The 18356-nt window shown below is 40.9% G+C and overlaps 3 protein-coding genes across 8 annotated transcripts; 2 read left to right on the top strand and 1 right to left on the bottom strand.

Moving 5' to 3' along the window:
* The first annotated feature begins 762 nt into the window (after positions 1-762).
* Positions 763-5085, top strand: LOC144074361 (uncharacterized). Its single transcript, XM_077600760.1, has 10 exons — positions 763-782; positions 1500-1799; positions 2610-2783; positions 3381-3538; positions 3747-3945; positions 4013-4109; positions 4184-4355; positions 4485-4534; positions 4612-4717; positions 4778-5085. Exons 2-10 carry the CDS (start codon positions 1507-1509, stop codon positions 5008-5010), a joined length of 1482 nt encoding a protein of 493 aa, XP_077456886.1. The 5' UTR covers positions 763-782; positions 1500-1506; the 3' UTR covers positions 5011-5085.
* A 1467-nt stretch (positions 5086-6552) lies between these two features.
* Positions 6553-11612, bottom strand: dtx3 (deltex E3 ubiquitin ligase 3). 5 transcript variants are annotated; one of them, XM_077600704.1, is made up of 4 exons: positions 11283-11612; positions 9799-11009; positions 9426-9643; positions 6553-8358 (listed from the first exon to the last, which is right to left on the bottom strand). In XM_077600704.1, the coding sequence occupies exons 2-4, from the start codon at positions 10606-10608 to the stop codon at positions 8283-8285; spliced, it is 1104 nt and encodes a 367-aa protein (XP_077456830.1). In that variant the 5' UTR covers positions 10609-11009; positions 11283-11612; the 3' UTR covers positions 6553-8282. The 5 variants fall into 5 exon arrangements, with proteins under 5 accessions (XP_077456830.1, XP_077456854.1, XP_077456838.1 ...); XM_077600728.1 differs by having other exon boundaries at positions 9799-10592; positions 10832-11611; XM_077600712.1 differs by having other exon boundaries at positions 11400-11536.
* A 944-nt stretch (positions 11613-12556) lies between these two features.
* ptges3a (prostaglandin E synthase 3a (cytosolic)) lies at positions 12557-17178 on the top strand. Of its 2 annotated transcripts, none has more exons than XM_077600741.1 (8): positions 12557-12657; positions 14830-14943; positions 15018-15087; positions 15193-15291; positions 15727-15816; positions 15894-15950; positions 16484-16511; positions 16757-17178. In XM_077600741.1, the coding sequence occupies exons 1-8, from the start codon at positions 12647-12649 to the stop codon at positions 16774-16776; spliced, it is 489 nt and encodes a 162-aa protein (XP_077456867.1). In that variant the 5' UTR covers positions 12557-12646; the 3' UTR covers positions 16777-17178. The 2 variants fall into 2 exon arrangements, with proteins under 2 accessions (XP_077456867.1, XP_077456875.1); XM_077600749.1 differs by lacking the exon at positions 12557-12657 and adding an exon at positions 13867-14024.
* Positions 17179-18356: the final 1178 nt, after the last annotated feature.

Genomic DNA, 18356 nt, shown 5'->3' with positions numbered 1-18356 from the left:
CAGTAGCAAGAGGGTGAGAATGCAGATACAGGAAAGGTTATTTTAGACATAAATAGATAGGTAATAAGTAAGTTAATAAATAAATAAAAACATGAATAAATATAAATAAATAAGCATGTTGCTGAAAAAAAAAATATATATATACGCATACATACATATATATAAATATACATACATCTAATTTAAAAATATATATATCCACTATATAGAATATAGAACCTATAGGAGAACCAGAAAATAAGTCACACTTTCAGAATCAGTTTTGTACTGCACAAGGAATATTTTTTCAACAACTCTGTGACATCATACCATAGTACACATTTGTTTGCGTTATATCCCAAAATATTTCTAGTACTAAGAGCTTTTGTTTGAAATGAATAATATATTTTTTAAATTATTTTTCCCCCATCACACTACCTATATTATTTCAATAGAATTCACAGTAAAGGTTACTCATTCGCTATATTTATTCATTCATCTTCTGTACATTGCAGGAACCTATCCCATTTGATTTATGGTGAAAGGCAGATTACACCCTAGACTGGTCGCCAGTCACCCGTTTGTCATCATTCACTATTTGTTCATTAACTATATTTTGACACAGGCCTCTCGCCATAGAGGAGGAACCGGATTGAGTGTCAGTTGCCTTTCATACCTTTCATCTTCTGTGATATTGTTATCTACCCGTCACTGTCTTTGATCTTCTCCGATGCTCCCAGGGAGGGTTTTAAGTCAGAAACTCATAACAACTAAGGACTTGTCTTGTACGGTTATCAGAAAAGGTAAGTGCTAAATATTTTGTGGATATGACCTCAAGGTATGCGTCGTATTTAGTCGTTTGTATGACCCCATTGTTGCTTACTTGCGGTGTTATATCAAACTGACAATATGGTACTATGTTGCAAGGGTGTCCACACTACGGCCTACGGGACAACTGCGGCCTAACCAGGAGTGTCTAAACTGCGGGCTAACTCCGGCCTGCTGCCCAGATTTTATTGGCTGGCAGTAAACGATGAAAATATTGTTGAATATGGCCCGCACAAGAAGCTTAAATACAGCCTATGTTGCACTTTTCATCTTTCACACTAGCTGGAGCTGCTCACTTAAAAAGCACTTCTCCATTAGGTGAAGGGTCAAAATCCTGTTAAAACAAATGTGTATGTTGTGTAAATACAAGTATTTATACTAATATCCTTATACTTTTTGAATATTTTGTTCCTTGTAGCTATCAACTCATTTACTTCCATTGACAGTTATAGAGATTAAATCCATTTCAACATGTAAAGGTGATATTGAGTCATCAGTTTTAACTGCCATCAGTGGTGATAGATGTTCAATTAAATTTGACTGGAGGCCTGGCAGTGACCGTCTATTTTATTTTTTTAATGTTTGGAGGAAATGTTACATTAATTATTCTCATATCTTTTGTGACACATTTACAGATATTCTTTTCATGATTAAATTGTACATAAATACAAAAACTGTCTGGTATTTGACAGGGTTCAAATGGAGCTCTGTGATTGGTTGAGCTGTTGGCACAGGAAGCTGGTGACTTGCATGGCGTCATCTGTGCTGCTATTGTCTTTTCTGCTGCTGCTTCCCACTGGATTCGGCGAACCGGCACAGGACGTCCAGTGGGGTCACGTGGAGCTGAGGCGCATTCGCAGCCTGGCAAAAAATTCCAAATATGGCGAGTGTTGGGCACGTGCGTTGGAAGAGGTCGACACACGATGTGTGGACATGACGTCAGAGTCCCAAGGCCTCCTCGCGCTCAAATTCACACACTGTCACCTGAGCAGGTGAGAACACTTCTTGTCGTTAACTTTCCTTCCAACTGGGATATCAGTTTCACTGATTTACTGCTTCACTTTCCCTTTTTAATCCTTACAGCTAGGTTTTTAATCGGGTACCTGATATAATTAAAAAAATGCGGAAATAAATTAATAAAAATCCTGATTACTATATTTGTGAAACCAAGGGGGCGGGCGATTTATTAGCATGTCGGCCTCACAGTTCTGGGGTCGAGGGTTCAATTCCAGGTCAGTCCCCACTGTGTGGAGTTTGCAAGTTCTCCCTGAGCTTGCGTGGGTTTTCTCCAGGTACTCCAGTTTCCTCTGACATCCCAAAAACATGCAGAGTAAGTTGGTTGAACCAAATAAATTGTCCCTAGTGTGGACATGGTTTTCTGTCTCCTTGTGTTCTACGATTGGCTGCCCATCGATTCAGGGTGTCCCCCACTTGCCTGTAGATAGCTGGGATAGACTCCAGCACCCCTTGTGACCCTTGTGTTTAAGAAAACGAATGGAAAAAAACCATGTCTTAGATCGCTACACATTTTGTACTGCCTTTAGCAATGCCAGCAAAGATTAAAATGAACAACACTATTAAAAATGAAAAGAAAAACCTTTGTGAAACATTTAAAATTTGTACATACTTGTTGCTACTGCATTTATTTAGTAGTTGCTGACATTTTGTGAATACTAGTTGCCTATCTTTGAAGTGTACAATGTATACTGTCATACACTTTATGATTAAGGTCCTACTGGACCTTTCCATCAATCTGGCACGACTTCAGCGGTTAGTCGTCAAATTTGAACTCTGTGTTTCAGCTCGGGCAGGAATTTCCCAGCGTGCCCTGAGGGGTCAGAAGTCAGCAAGTGCACCGTTTCCATGGACAATGTGGCCTTCAATACTTATACAGAGTTCTTCACGCACGCCCACGCCATTTGTCACTTCCTTCAGTCTGAAGCCTGGCATAACAGAGCTGAAAACACGATGCACAGGTCAGTGTGACATGATAACGATTGAGACCCTGTTTTTTTGTGGGCGATGGGATCAATTGAGTTAGTTAAGACATCCAGGAAGCAATTCAGGAAGTGGGTCTTGAGATGTGCACTGTTAGGCAAGTTACTTGAAAATGAAGAATCCCAGTAAAATTTTCCAGAATGCCATGAGATAACATTTAGAAAACAGCAGATTGTTGAAACTAAACCAATTTGGTGTCAAATTCTAAAATGAACAAGCCCATTTCTGCCATTAGGTTGGTCTCCTTAAACCAGGGGTGGCCAAGTTCAGTCCTCGAGATCCCCTATCCGGTCTGTTTTCCATATCTACCTCCACCAACACACCTGAATCAAATAGTCGTGATCATTATCAAGCTTGTGGACAGCTTGCTGATGAGTTGATCATTTGATTCAGGTGTGGTAGAGGAGGAAGATATGGAAATCAGACTGGATAGGGGCTCTCGAGGACTGGACTTGGCCACCCCTGCCTTAAACGGACAATTCTCACCGTTGTAAGATAAAGGCTATAAATAAATAATTCAAAGGACACATGATCTCAAGAAATTAATCTTTGGTGGATGCTTGTGGCTGTTTAAGGCTGACAGAGAGTTCTGCAGGTGTTGTGGAACATCTAGAGTCCACCAAGCAGATGGCTGAGGAGCTGATTGAAGCGCAGAACGTTGCGCTGCAGGCACAGCGGGAGATTCTGGACAATGGCGAGGAGCTTAGGATCACCCTGAGAGACTCCACCCAAGGCAAGACAAGCAAACACATACATTTGGACACTATTCTCTTCCTGACAATTCTAGTTTTATGTATACATGATGATACAAAGTACAAACCCTATTTAGAGACTTGAATTCTGTCATTCTCAAAAGGAAATGTTGAACTTTAAGACACCACCGTGTACCTCTGTAAACCACATCTAGGGACATGACTGTTAATATGACATGAATTCTACAGGTCTTCGGTCAATGTTCTCCGAACTGAGCATTGTCTCTAAAGAGCAGCAGGTGGCGCTCTCTGAACTCTTCACCAGAGTGTCCTTCCTGCAGAACTTCTTGATGATGGAGGCTCACAGCATCACGTCTTGCTTGTACAATGCCGCTGCCCTCTTTGCCTCCTTTCTTCTCACCTCCACCCAGCGCTCTTCCAGAGCCAGGTATCTCCTCCAGGAGTCCTATCGCCGACTAGCAGCCTGGCATACATCTTGTTTTCTGTGTTTGCAGGTTTTCCTTGATGGCTCTGGTGGGTTTGAACTTCTATTTGGAGAGGAAGATCTACCAATTTGTGACCACTTCTGATTATCCTGAACGTAAACACATGGTGTGTGTGTGTGGGGGGGTGAAGGTCCTGATGTTTGCACGCGCATTTGTGTAACAAGTGGTTTGCGTGTGCAGGAGATGGTCAGTTTTTATGTCGCCGTTTTGCGGAAGTCCTTGATGGCCGTGGCGGTGCTTCTTCTCCTCTGGGTGTGCATGCGCTACACTGACCCCAATCAGCAGAGTCTTCTGGTCCTGAAGCAGCTCCAGGAAACGCAATGTCGCCTGCAGGAGACGCTGCAGCAAGCAGGTCAGTCTGTGGGTTACACTGTACTTTACAAGGCAGCTTTGCTATTTGTCGGACCGCTGAGAGAGAAAAAAAATAAACAATGTAATTGAACCGAGTCAGAGAAAACAAAGTGTCTATGTATGTCCACAGAAAGTTTGGGCCAAATTAAACAGACTGAAGAACCCCAGTTACAAGTGAAGGTAAGAAACGTTCTTAGGTCAAAAGTGTTGAATAAAAAAACAGCAAAAAGTGAAACACGGCTGTTTATTTTTTCCAGGTAGGACGAAAGCAGACACTTGTGAAGAAAGAAAAAAGCGAAGAGGGCAGCACATCAGTCTCTCCAAGGACAGATGTATCGAATCAGGCGCACCTGTCAATCATTGGTCAGTTCAAAACTTCCATTTATGGCAGCGGGCAGGGCAACAACCAGTGTGTGTGTGTAGGTTGGAGCTCTGATAGCCTCCAGAGAAGTACGCTGGTCACAACAGTGGGAGACACGTCAGCGCAGCCTATCATTGCCCATGATGCCTCAGCAAGTCCAGCCCGATATTCTCGTCGGCGCTCTACTTACTCTGCTTCCTCGCCTCTGGTCTACAGCATCCTGGTGGAAGACAAACAGGTTGACAAGGTCCATCCTCGTTATAGCCTCAGGAGCAGGAAATCACACAACTTCTGACTTTACTTAATTTTGCACATTTCACGCTATTTTTTTTAAACCATGAAATTACAATAAATCTAATCTCAATTTTAAGTTTTGCTGTTTTTGAATATGTCAAATTACTGTTTACAAATGATGAGCCATGTCATCAAAGACATCAATTTCAGGATTTATAACACCAGTTATAGGGTACTGAGATTTTAGACCTAAATATTCATTTTCCATACCGCTTAAACTAACAAGGGTTGCAGGGGGTGCTAGAACCTAGAGCCAAGTATGGGCAGGGGGTGGGAAACACCCTGGATTGGTAGCGAGCCAATCCTGGCAAAAGATAAACACACCACCAGCCGGGAATTTACAACACCACGTGTTTATAATTCAAAGTGTAGTACAGTGGTACCTCAACATACAAGCAGCTCTACCTATGAGCAGCTCGAGATACGAGGAAAATTTCGAGCAAATTATTATCTCTAGATACGAGAAAAATTTCGAGATGCAAGAAACACAGGCAGGCATGACATGAGAGGCTGTTTATCATTGTAGCGTTTTTGCCGCATCTCTTTCGTGTATAACAGATATCTACGAGCACTGGGTGGAGCTTGCATTTTCCCATGTCACAGAGCTTGCTCGTTGTCATGGATGATATCGTGTCACTTGGAAATTTCTTGGGGTTGGAGGTTAACGAGGCAGATGTGAATGATCTAATCGCCGAGCACCACAAAGAACTGATGACACAGGGTTGAATCGAGCTCCAGGAGAGTGCTGCGGGAACTCGTAGCAAGGAGTAGGTGGAAGAGGGGGGGCCGCCTGGCTACAAAGGCTAGCGAAGTGGCAAGAGTTTTCTGATTTTGTAGAAAAGAGGCACCCTGACAAGCTGGCAAGTGGTCGCACGTTATCGTATTGTGAGGACATTTGTGCACATCATTTTCGAAATATTTTGAAGGGAAGGCAAAAGCAAACAACTCTTTATGCGTTCCTTTTACAAACTCCCGCAGAACATCCGGGTGGAGTCAGCCCAGAGAACAAAGGTGAAAAAAATTAAAACAAAATTAGAATCCAGTTTTGTGTAAAGTTACATCAAATGTATGTTTGTGTCTGTATATATTAATCCAAGTTAATTTAAATTTGTTCTGTTACAAGTGCGTTGCAGTGGAAAGCACCCCCCGTATGTCGCTGTCTGTACCCTCCGCGAAATCCGTCTAATTTTAGTTCTGTTAAACACATTTTAATACTATTAAACCACTAGTTATGTGTTACATTGTTAATAGATGGAGAATTAGAAGAAATAAAACATTTTTTCCAATCCAAAATCCAGTTTTTGGTGTTTTTTCAGAGGGTTGGAACAAATTAATTTGTTTTTAGTTCATTTCAATGGGAAAACGTTCGTTTCGAGTTACGAGAAGATCGAGATGCGAGCTCAGTCCCGGAACAAATTAAGCTCGTATGTAGAGGTACCACTGTATGTGTGTGGAGAAAACCAAGTATTCTTTACCTCCCCAATACAAGAAATGTGGATTCATTTTAGTGTAGTTTAGAAGGGCCATTAAATATTTCACACACTGCTCAACAAAATTTTTATTCAAGTATTAAAATGTAAAGCCCATTATTCAGAAAATCAACAAGGTACCATTGACAAAGAAGCAAAATTGCAATCGTATCCATCTGTAAGCTTGTATAAGATCCTTTCATGCTTCCATAATATTATGCATAGAAATTTTTACACCGTAGCTTTTGCAAAACTACAATCTTGTGTCCAAAAATTCTGTTGGTCCCTTGAACGAAAACACGTGGGAGGAATGCATGTGAATAGTGAATCATAAGATTTCAGGCGCAAAATTGCCCTAAACTTTACTTAAATGGGGGAGTATGCCTGGGCACTAGGGAAACATTTCATATTTTTTGTGGTCCCATTGAATAAAAAAAAAAAGAAAAAAAAAAAAAAACAAGCAAAGCAAGTGCAATTTAAGTGTGGCAAAGTGCAGAAAATGACCTGGTTTAGGATTTTTTTTCAGCGACGTTTTTGTAACATAGCTGACTAATTCGCCAAAACAAAGATTATTTTGATAGTTATCAATTTACTATCCTGGAATGTTTTTAACTGATTTTGGACAGTAGTTGGCATGGCTCTGCAAGCAAAAACCCCTAGCATGGATCACATCTTTTAACTACAAAACAATTATCAGATAAACTGTAAATTTACCAATGGCCATTTTTTCATTGTCAGGTGAGTCTTATTTTGTCACAAAAATTCAATGACCGACCCACTTAAGCAAAACTGAAATTGTGACACTACCTCTGCTACAATGTTTAGCAAACGTGAATACACCCAAACATCCTTGGACTCCAATTAATATCAAAAGGCACCACAAAATAATCCACATTCCACACCATAAAAATTCAGATTGGCACCTAAATTTTCTAATCATTTTCCCAAACTGCATATCATAGAGCAATCCAGAATATATATACACAACAGAGCCTCATTTGAAATGAGCGCTTTAGCAGGTAAATCTCCCAGTCTGACAGGGACAGAGGCATAGATTAAATTTTTCTTAAAGAGCTTTTGTGCCTTTGATTTGGTTTAGTGGCTTGTATGCCCTTCATATTTGACATCTTCATAAATCTGGTAACTGGTAATTAGATGAGCACAGGACTAACATCTAGGTCATATGGGTCTCGGTGCCTGTGAGACATAGTGACAAATGACTCGAGAGCCACCTTCCTACATACACCCTCCCCATTTTAGTTGAAGATGGACCCGTGGGGAGAAATTTGTTCTGAATTAATGACATCAAGCAACTACAGACTGCTGCTGAAAAAAAATCTGGAAGAAAATAGGTGCAAAGAAAGTGCCTTCAAGTGCATCCCATTGCTTAATTCTTTTTAGTGACGCGATTCCGTCATCTCGGAAAGAATACGCAATTTGAGACTTAAGCCAACAAGGGGACAACTGTGTGCTTAGAAAAATTAGGCAATTTCATGAGCAGAAATAAACATTCTCGAGAAAAACAGGGCTTCATGAAAGCAAGAGTGTTTGACAACGAAAATATATAGCAAGTGCAACAAGTGCTATTGCCAAAGCAAACAAGTGGCAGATAGTGAGACTCTCTGTCACCTTCCACACGCAGTAGCGCGGAACTCAAGTCAACTCAGGCGGGAGCACACAAGCATGACATCCGCTGCAGCAGCACCTGTCTGCTGAGGACCAGCTCCCAATCTTCGAGAAATAGAACAACCTGCAATCATCTTGATGTGACACACTCCATTCCAGCTAAGAAAGCCCTTTGATTTCAGTCAGCAGTGATGCCTTTTTCTCGGAGTTCATCTGTCACGCGTACCAAGTAAGTGGGATCTGGGTAGCCAAAACTGAAAAGGACAAAAATGTTTTCAAATGGTAAAAATACAGACACAAAAAAAAACACCCAAAAAATCTATTGTCCTCTATCTGGCCAGTGTGTGCTTTAAAGACCCACTATCACAAGTTTTTACACACTAATTAAATGATATAAACTTGTCAAACACCTTTCGAAAATAAATAACTCACAAAGCCACAACTATCAAATAACTTATGTAACCGTTCGCCTCTTCATAGTTGAAACTGGTAAGGTAAGGATTACAGCAAAGGGGATATACTCAATGGAAAGCAGTAGTCAAGACTGATCTTTATCGTGTGACAAATTGCAAGTGGGTCAGAGAAAGAAGTAAGACCCCGAACACAGATTTTAACGAACCAATTCTAACCGCAGGTAGAATAACCATAACACGTCACATGTTATGTGACTATTCACTGTGTGTATATGTAGATTCACTATGTGGCGAAAGCTTTAAATCTCATTATACTTGTTTAATGACAATTAAAGCATTCAATTCAATTCAATGTGAGTAAAATAAAGATAGACGAAAGCCTGACACGGAAGCATCTTAGGCTACATTAACATTATTAACAACTCTTCATTGGCATTTGTCAATTGGTCAAAGCAATCTTGAGGATAATTTTCCAATTAAAACAACAGGATAGACTACTTACTGGCTACTGCTTCCTTGTGCGTGTCCAATTATTAGGTTCGGACGGAAAAAATAAAGACGCTTATATCGGCAGTATTCGTGTTGAACCAACACGACACGTATTAACCATTTTTCTGATAAAATGATATAATTTCTTGAACAAAAAAAATTAATAAAACGCTGGTTGCCACAGAATTGAAATTAAGTGAAAGAAAATGCCACCTTCCACTACACCACTTCCTGTAATTGACTCTGGCTTCCTAGCCAACAGAAAAATGTGACTAAAATTGCGTTTTGCACATTTTTTTGGTTTATCTCACAAGGAAAAGGGTTGTGGCTCAGTGTAGTTAAATCTATGAAATTCAGCCCTGAGGTGACAGTGGCCCTTTAAATATCAGTGGTACCAAGTGATAAGTGTTAATACATACCAGCGGGGCCCGCCCCATATTGAGGTCTTGTGGTGGATGTCATTCCAGGTGATGACATTTTGCAAGCCTGTCGTCATGGAGGTACCGACGGTGAAAGTAAGGCGCTGCTCAAAGGCCCGGCGCAGCAGACCCAGAACGCGGTTTCCATCGGGGCTGTCTGGGAGGTAGGCCAGACGGTCAGTTCCTGGGTACCGCACACCCGGGTTTGGATGTTCTGGCTGGTGGCATCAAGAGTATACAACACGCTACATCAATAACACATCTAATCGAGTTACTGGTCACGTGTGTTTCTCTCATATTTTTGTTGCATGGTGAGTCAGTGTATTTCCCACATCCTAGTGTTCCATGCAGACCCATCGAGTTGGGTACTCACCACTTGTAAGCCAGCAGGGAAGCTGTAAATGATGCAGATACACCCGTAGGCCTCATGACCTGGGAGATGCCGGGCAGAATCCCGCTCGACAATCATTGTGCCATTGGCAGGCTGGTTACCGATCAGCTGACCGTAAACGAGACGACACACGGGGCAGGCCTTCTTCACCTTGAAAGCTTGATCCAGGCAACTCCGGCAGAAGGAGTGGCCGCACTTCTCCAGGGTGCTCTTGTCCACAATGTCTCCCATACAGATGGAGCAAGAGGCGGCGTCGTCAGCGTCATTGTGAGAAGTTGCTGCGCAGTCTATCCGGTGGGTCGCCTCGTGGAGAACGGAGAGGGCTTCTTCGTCCGCAGACTTGCGAAACTTCTGTTGTTGTCTCTGGGAGCGGCGGGGCGGAGGCTGGGCCGGCACCTGGATCGGGCCCCCCTCGTCGTTGGACTCCAGGTCTCCCCTCCAGGGCAGTAGGGTGCGTTTTCGCTTGGGTCCACCATCCTGCTTACTCATTTCTTTGCGGGCACAGCGGCACAGATCGATGAAGGCTTTGCGCGTCTCAGTGGAAACCCGTGCATCCGCCACACCAGCGGGACTGGCGCCCAGCGCCGGCTGCAGTCTGACGGCACAGCACCCCCCTCTCTCGCCCCTCCGGACGATACCCGCGTTCATGCCCTGCTTGTGCTGGAAGTCGAGAAGCCAGGGCCTACCGGCGGCGGCCAGGTAGTCCCAAACGGCCTGAGACACCAGCACCTCATCGCTCCCCTGGCCAGCACGCACGCTCATCTCATCAGATGAAACTGCAGAAGCACACATCAAACAAGTGTTGTGCAGGATCTCAAGTCAAGATCCCTCAAGGCTTTCTGCACATTTTTTTTTTCCAATCGCGTCACATTTTCAAGGTTGAGCGCTACGCTGCGTTAACGCCGACACGCTACACTTGAGCTGCGATCAGCTGATTAGAAATGGAGTGAGTAAACAACAGGTCAGGTCACGTAAAAAAAACGCACAAACACACACGTACACACACCGATGTTACCTTGTGAGCCCATAAATCCCCTCAATGCCAACGAAGGCTTCCAGATAGCGAGTAAGGGCAAGCAAGACGAGAAGACGGTGCGTTGAAGTGAACTTTATCTCAGCTGCTCTGCGGTCCGCCATTCTCCGACGGGAGATTCAGCAATTTCGCAACATCGGAATCTCCGTCGACGTGTTTCCTGGTGATGTTTTTATTTTTAGTAGGATTCTTATCTCCACCTTGTCTTGCGCTACCTAGTTGCGCGGCTCCGTCATTTGTTTGTTTTGAAGCTAAAGCTAGTGGCGAGCTTGGCTTAGCAGCTGTGTAGCCAATAAGCTACAAAACAAGGAAGAGGAAGCCCGTTTGTGCGTCTTTAAAAGCGTCTCGTCTTCTCGTACTGTCAAGACATGGCATCCAAAAGCGATTTTTTGTTCATCTCAGGCAAATACTTGACAATATTTTAGACTGTCACCTGATGTTGTAATGTCTTTTGACTTTTTGCCGAGCGTCAAGACGACGTGACACTTCGCCACACACGTTGAGGTTTTTCCCTTGTTTAAATTAAATAAAATAGTTTTGAGTCTCTCGCCTTCTTTGTTGGAGCCAAAATCGGTAGTTGCGTTTAAAAGGTGGCCAAACCCAGAAGAAAAATGTACCACATTTATCCCGGAAGTTCGTCAATGTTGACGTCCTGGCTTGAGGGGCGACTGGCTTTCCCCTGACGAAATAGCATCGTCATATATGGCAAAATATGAGAAATATATAACATAACATGACAATTAAAGACCTTTCAAATCTAAACGTGTTCAGCAGATACCGCGTATCCAAGCCATCAAAGTGTATAATGTATGAACATATTTACTTGTATTGGTACTTTACACACTCGCCCACATAAATTCCACATTCAACTTCAACATTTTTGAAACATTTTGTAACTTCTGCCCTGCATTTTCTAAATGTCAAAATTCCCTCAATTGCTAAATTTCACAGCCCCCAATAAAAAAAAAACAGCAGTCATTTTTACACCGCTGTTCCAATTATGTAAATGTTTTTATTATCTCATTTGCCGAACCGCTTCATCCTCACTAGGGTCACGGGGGTGCTGGAGCCTATCCCAGCTTACTTTGGGCCAGAGGCGGGGGACACCCTGAATTGCCAATCACAGGGGACAAGGAGACAAACAATCATTCACGCTCACACTCATACCAAGGGGCAATTTAGAGGGTCCAATCAGCCTACCATGCATGTCTTTGGAATGTGGGAGGAAACCGGAGTACCCAGAGAAAACCCATGCAGGCCCAGGGAGAACATGCAAACTCCACACATGTGGACCGACCTGGATTTGAACCCAGGTCCCCCACTGTGAGGCCGACTTAAATGTTTTCTATATTTTCAAAAATGACATCATATTTTCAAGTCATTGCCTTTCCAAGAATTCAAATACTTTTAAACCTAATATTTCTCTGAAAACTTTTCCAAAATATTCTAGGTTATGCAAAATGGGTATTTGAAGACATGTTTAGAGGTTAGGAATTGAATATAGGTAACTTTAATTTTTAGCATTAATAAGTAATAATTGATAAATGGACTGTATAGCATACCTGTCAACTTAGTATATGTTTTTACCGTATTTTATACGTTTTTGTTCAAATTGTATACGCCATATAAAAACTTTTGTACGGGATTTTTTAAGTATGTTTTTGTAAAACCGATATTGTTTTACCCATTTCGGCTCTCATCCGGGTCGGGATGATATGCGCACGCGCACTCCCCTTTCTTCCGTAAATATAGCGAGTCAGAAAGCTGTCCACTTTGGAGAAAATTTTAGACTTTTACATGCACCCTATGTGAGTAAATATGTGCCGCATTGCATTTGTAAATTTTATTTATCGCTTAATAAGGGGAATTGCAATCATTAATAAGGGGCATAATTAGCCGAGGTTGGTAGGTATGATATAGGGCCTTTCCAATTTTTAAATTGGACTCATAGATTATTGACCGGGCTGTCCAGATTTCCAACGGGGATCACGTGCTAAACCGCACGTTTAGCAAAGGCTAAAGTTCCATATTGGTTTAAAACGGATTGTACTGTCAGTCAAGCTAAACAATGGCACATTTGTACTGTACAGATTCCTAAAATGGTCTTCAGAAAAGACATCAATGTACATTTGTTTCCTAATTTCCCATTTGAATGTAAAATAAAAGATGTTTCAAAGTAAGGTCACGCCATTCTCGCTTAAGAGACTTTTACTGATCCAAGGCAACATTTAATTTAAAGCTAGTATCGAGCATGAAACACTGACCTTCTTACATCCTTGGCGGTGCAGTCTATGGCAATATGTCTCCTACAGCTTGTAAATTTTGCACGGGAAAAAAAATCCATATGCTCCAGATCACAGATTGTGTTCAGCATCAGGGGATGACATCAGAGAAGTATCTTTGGACTCTTCAAAGAAGTGCAATGATCTTACATAAGACTGTCCCGCATCATTGATTCATCATTAATAATAGAGCAAAGCTTAGCTGTTGAGAAAACGGAGAGGGCAACTTCATAAGTGCTATGAATTGGCTTTGCCATGACATTATTATAGTACCTTTGATTCATGACCTCTGACCTTTTAGCCACAAAAATTCTAAACACTAACATATCTTGGCTTAAAGTACCAGCTCACACAAATGGGGTTCTAAACCAGAAAAGTATTGATATATATATGCGCAAAAAAAGATACGTGCAATTGTTTCCATAGAAGGAAGTTAACTCAAATAACTAATATCAAGACATTTTTTGCATTTATAATAAAAATAACAGGACTTATTTTATATAAACTATTTAAATGGATTTATTGGTAATATGTACGTACACTACAGCCAAACTGATAATTAACTTTAAATAATGAAAAAACAAGAAATAAATTACTTAGAAAAACGGTGCGTTTTTTTCCAAGGGAATGCATTATGGTTCCGTAGTTTTCCAACTTTTTTTTGCTAAAAAATAAGGCAGGTTTATGATCTATGATTTGGGAGAAAGGCGAAAACTGCCCGTAGGTCTCGCGGGAACATTATAATCGCGCGATATCTGTCCAGGCTCCTTGTCATCCGGTTAGCGATTTATGTCTCGCAAATCTTTCTGCTAGGCTTCACACATAGCTACAAAGCACACACTGTCGAATCCGCGGTCTGACGGGGGAGTTAAATTGCAAAAAAAAGTGATGATGTAAGTCTTCTGTCTAACTAGTGTAATTACTTCCAGAAATGAGTAGTTATGTACTTTTCATGTTGCAGCTAATCATTAGCTGAGGCTAGCAAATGATTCAGCCGCATCCGTGTATTCACACGAAACGCACGTGCATGTCAAGACAAAAAAAGGACAATGGATCTAGTGTGTATAAATCAGAAACATTTCTCGAAAGAACCTATTATGTGTTTGACCACATTCCATCCTCGGGAAAGTCTTGAACTCGTTTTCTGCTTTAGTTTCGTTTTAACTGGGTGTATGTTCGAGTTAGCTTCCCACCAGCCAAGCAATGGGGTCATGCTCGGAGGGGAAAGCGGCTAATGAACAATAATACATAACAAAAAATCTGATTACTTTAATGGTTTTCCCCTCCCATTTATGTCTATAGTTGGCTGGGATAGGCTCCAGCACCCTTGTGACGAAAAGCGATACAGAAAATGAATGTATGCATTTGACTTCTGCAATAAGAGTATGTCGCTAGTGTTATAATATCAGATATATTACTCCAAGTACTCATTGATATTCCTTTTCATTTCGTTTTGTACACGCATCATATAGTAATGTGGCATTTCGACCTGTAAAAAGTTTGGCTATCTGTATTCATGTGTCTGACATCGACCTACAAAATGCACACCTATGCAACTAATACGATTTAAAAAGTTGCATCAAAAGCAATCATCAAATATCTGACTGATTTCTATGTTCTGGAATTATTTTGTTATGCATTCTACTAAATTGAAATGCACATGAAGTGGTCTAAGTGTTGTTTCGTATGTCAATCAAGGCAGCCTGCAACAGCCAAGTGGTACGACAGAAGGGATGCCGTCTTCATAGATTTCTGCGTGGAGGACAGTAAAGATGTCCGTGTGCATTTTGACAAGACAAAACTTGATTTCAGGTTATTCTTTTTCATTGCTCTTCATGTCTGGTTTGATCCTGTTATTATATTGATCTGTTCTCCTCTCGACACAGTTGTGCCATTGGAACAGATAAAATGAAACATCAGAATACAGTGGAACTTTATGGGGAGATTAACCCCAAAGTAAGTCTGTCATGTATAATGTACTGTTCTTGGCTGTATATAGTGAAATTGATGCTGGGCCATGTATTGCATTACTCCACGCCTCTTGTCTTTTTATGTATATAGGAATCTAAACACAGGCGTACGGACAGGTCAGTGTTGTGTTGTTTACGAAAAGCAGAGACTGGAAAGCCGTGGCCTCGACTGACCAAAGAAAAGACAAAGGTAATGCTTGGCTACTTGTTTTCCACAAATACAGTCCAACACAATTTATTCCCAAATGCTGCTTGACGTGTTTTCCGCTTAGACGTTGTAGCCAAAGAGGAAACCTGTCTGTTTCAGGCTCTTCTGAAGCCATTATAAATCTTTCCTTCAATGTTTAAAGCAGCATTTTTTTTTAAAATTCAGTTTCTCAAAAGCTAATGCTTATTATGGATTCTGCACATCCTTAGTCAAATGCCAGTTTTTTTATGTAATAGGTGATTTAAAAAAACAACAACAAAAGTCTAGGTTCATAACATTAACCCTCCAAGTATAAAATAATTTTTTTGCGAGGGTTAAGAAATATAAATGTGGCTGTGCAAATACGTGAAACAGAATTCCAGTTGCTGTAAAATATTGCTAAAAAGGGCACTTAATTGGTTTGTTTTTCTCAATCAGTGCAACTTCCTCAGCGTGGACTTTAATAACTGGAAAGACTGGGAAGACGACTCAGATGAAGACTTAAATAGTTTTGACAAGTTCTCAGAGGTAGGTGCCAAAAGGACCTGTAAAAGTCACATGTATAGTACAGGCACATAGAGATTGATGCATTGTCTTGATTCAAGATGATGAACACCATGGGAGGCGATGATCTACCAGACCTAGATTGTCCTGATGTAGAGGTGGGTTTTTTTTGGTTTTGTTAATTACGCTAATCCTTGTGGTTGTGGATTTTGCGTTGTTGACCCGCATAATTTTAGTTATGTCCCTGGCGGCTAAGTAGTGCTTAGTGTAAATACAATGAAGTTGGGATGTTGTGTTAAACATAAAAACAGAATACAATGACTTGCAAATCACGTTAAGCCTATATTTAATTGAATACCCTACAAGACAACATATATAATGTTCAAATATAAACCTTTTAGTTTTCAGCAACAAAAACAAGATTTGAATTTTAATGCTCACCTGACTGCAATCCACTGATTGCACTTGTAAGATACCAGATTTGTGGAAAGGTTTCCTCGTTAGAGGTTGGAACGAAAACCTGCACCCACTGCGGCCCTTCGTGTAATCATTTGCCCACCCGTGTTCGAAAACATTAGGCTTTTTGAGTTTTATTATGTTTGCACAGGAAGTGCATCTCATTTGCAATATATGTCACTGGACAGTGAAACTGGATTAATTGTCAATCTGTTCTTGTGTTTGTCTCTTCCAGCATGATTCCGCAGACAGCGACGATGAAAGTATGTAATATTTTTTTTAGTTTTTATAACTTTTTGGCTGCCATTGATGTTCAATCCATTTTGACATCTCTCTTAACAACTACCAAAACAATCAAATACTATAGATATATATATGGGCTGGTGGGGATTGAGTTATTTATTTGTTCAGGCCTATGAGTGTCTCGCACGAGTTGACCTTGTGGCAATCTCAAGTGTTTTTGCTTGCATTTGGTAAAATGGCCTCTTTTGTGTGGATCCTCCCCAAGAAATGCCTGACCTTGAATAGAAGACTGCGTCTTTTAAGTTGAAGTGCAAGAGTTGTTTGAAGATGAAGACGGTGGGAAAAAAATACAAGTTTCCAAGGCAAAGAAGGCCCTGAAGGGAACGGAATCAACCACAACACAGGCGTTGTGCTCCTTCTCTTCTCTCCTCCTGCATGGACTCTTTTTGTTTTGTTTTTTTAAAATTGTGTCTCATTCACCTCCATTCACTTACATGAGTGCACAATGATTTCTGTCTCCCAGATGAATTTTTGAAGGAGATATTCTCTTAATATTTTAATGCAAACTGGACTCAGTTATTTACTGTAATCACGTTTTCCCACATTAGTGTGGCAACATCTACAAATGTTAACCAGTCAGTTCATTTCAGGCATCCAATAAATATACAGGTTCTTGTGCGGATCACATCTGGTAAAGTTTTCACTTTGTGACAAAAACAAGACTCCTTACGTTTATCTTCTACATAAAGATTTGGCGTCACTGACGGTGTTCCTTCTACCAAAGCTTCAATGATTAAAAGTATTTTTCTGCGTTTACAATAATTTTCCAAACACAGTTGTGTTATATGTTAGGGTATGTTTATGACCAATAAGGATGTTTAATATACATCATGAAGTCTTTCAACAGAAGAACAATCAAATAGATGTTAATAACTTACAGTAATCTATATAATATGTTTTATAACTGGAGTGTCTGCATCACCTGCAGCTCCTTGAGGACCGGTTTGGACACCTCTGTGTTAATATGACAATGATAAAATAGCACATAAATGTGGTAGTGTTACATTATGATGAAACAGCGAGTCTATAGGTGTTGTAGTGTGGTGGACACAAAGCTTTCTAAAACAACAAGAGTCAGATAAACATCAAGCAGTCAAAATGTAGCTGCCAGCAAACCGTTTTTGTGGCAAACAAAAGCATCGGTGAGCTCAGCGCAATTCTTTCAAACATGCTGCCAACATCCAGGCTGGTCAGCAGCACGCTGAATGCCCACGCCCGCTGTCACCGATCCCTCGCCGCCTGTGGATTTTCCAGCGCTTTATGTGGCCTGAGCCCGCAGCACTGTCCTGCATGGACAATGCAAACATCGGCCTAATCACTTCTGCTGCCATGCGGGTCATTTACCGCCGTGCACTTTGCCAGATGACTAAATGAAACACGACCTATTTACTGCATATAGCCGAGCAATAATCCATTCATAGCCAATGAAATTGCATTCCAATATAAACTTCTTCAGAAGGGACAAACCTGTCCTCTTGTATTACAGTTCAACCCACCACAAGCATGTATCAAAACATAAATAATGGAAATAAAGCAATCAACCCCCAAAATATAAAAAGGCTTCCTTTCACACACAATTTGAATATTATTCAACACATTTGTTGATTTTCCTCAAAATCTCAATAATATTCCCTGCTCAATTTAACATGTGTAATCATCCTGTGGTGTCCCAAAAAATTCCATTAAACATGGTTTATATTTACTTATTCACCCTATTAAATTCACGTGTTTTAACTTAAAAATTGTGTTTTCATTGCATATTTGTCCATTCAATCACAATAAGAGTATTTTTGTTTCCCCAATTC

This window comes from Stigmatopora argus, chromosome 1 (assembly GCF_051989625.1).
Source record: "Stigmatopora argus isolate UIUO_Sarg chromosome 1, RoL_Sarg_1.0, whole genome shotgun sequence".
Taxonomy (NCBI): domain Eukaryota; kingdom Metazoa; phylum Chordata; class Actinopteri; order Syngnathiformes; family Syngnathidae; genus Stigmatopora; species Stigmatopora argus.
The sequence above is the reverse complement of the archived record's forward strand: the minus strand, read 5'-3'. Positions and strand labels throughout refer to the sequence as shown.

Bases quoted from the DNA above. Each gene is read 5' to 3' on its own strand.
- dtx3 (XM_077600695.1), bottom strand. From the start codon at position 10,608: ATGTGTGCTTCTGCAGTTTCATCTGATGAGATGAGCGTGCGTGCTGGC. The intron at 9,644-9,798 runs GTGAGTACCCAA...TGATGCCACCAG, and splicing joins TCCCTGCTGGCTTACAAGTG to CCAGAACATCCAAACCCGGG. The intron at 8,359-9,425 runs GTATGTATTAAC...TGTCCTTTTCAG, and splicing joins ATATGGGGCGGGCCCCGCTG to TTTTGGCTACCCAGATCCCA.
- ptges3a (XM_077600741.1), top strand. The intron at 14,944-15,017 runs GTTATTCTTTTT...CTCTCGACACAG, and splicing joins AAGACAAAACTTGATTTCAG to TTGTGCCATTGGAACAGATA. The intron at 15,088-15,192 runs GTAAGTCTGTCA...TTATGTATATAG, and splicing joins ATGGGGAGATTAACCCCAAA to GAATCTAAACACAGGCGTAC.
- LOC144074361 (XM_077600760.1), top strand. From the start codon at position 1,507: ATGGAGCTCTGTGATTGGTTGAGCTGTTGGCACAGGAAGCTGGTGACT. The intron at 4,356-4,484 runs GTCAGTCTGTGG...GTATGTCCACAG, and splicing joins GGAGACGCTGCAGCAAGCAG to AAAGTTTGGGCCAAATTAAA. The intron at 4,535-4,611 runs GTAAGAAACGTT...TATTTTTTCCAG, and splicing joins AACCCCAGTTACAAGTGAAG to GTAGGACGAAAGCAGACACT.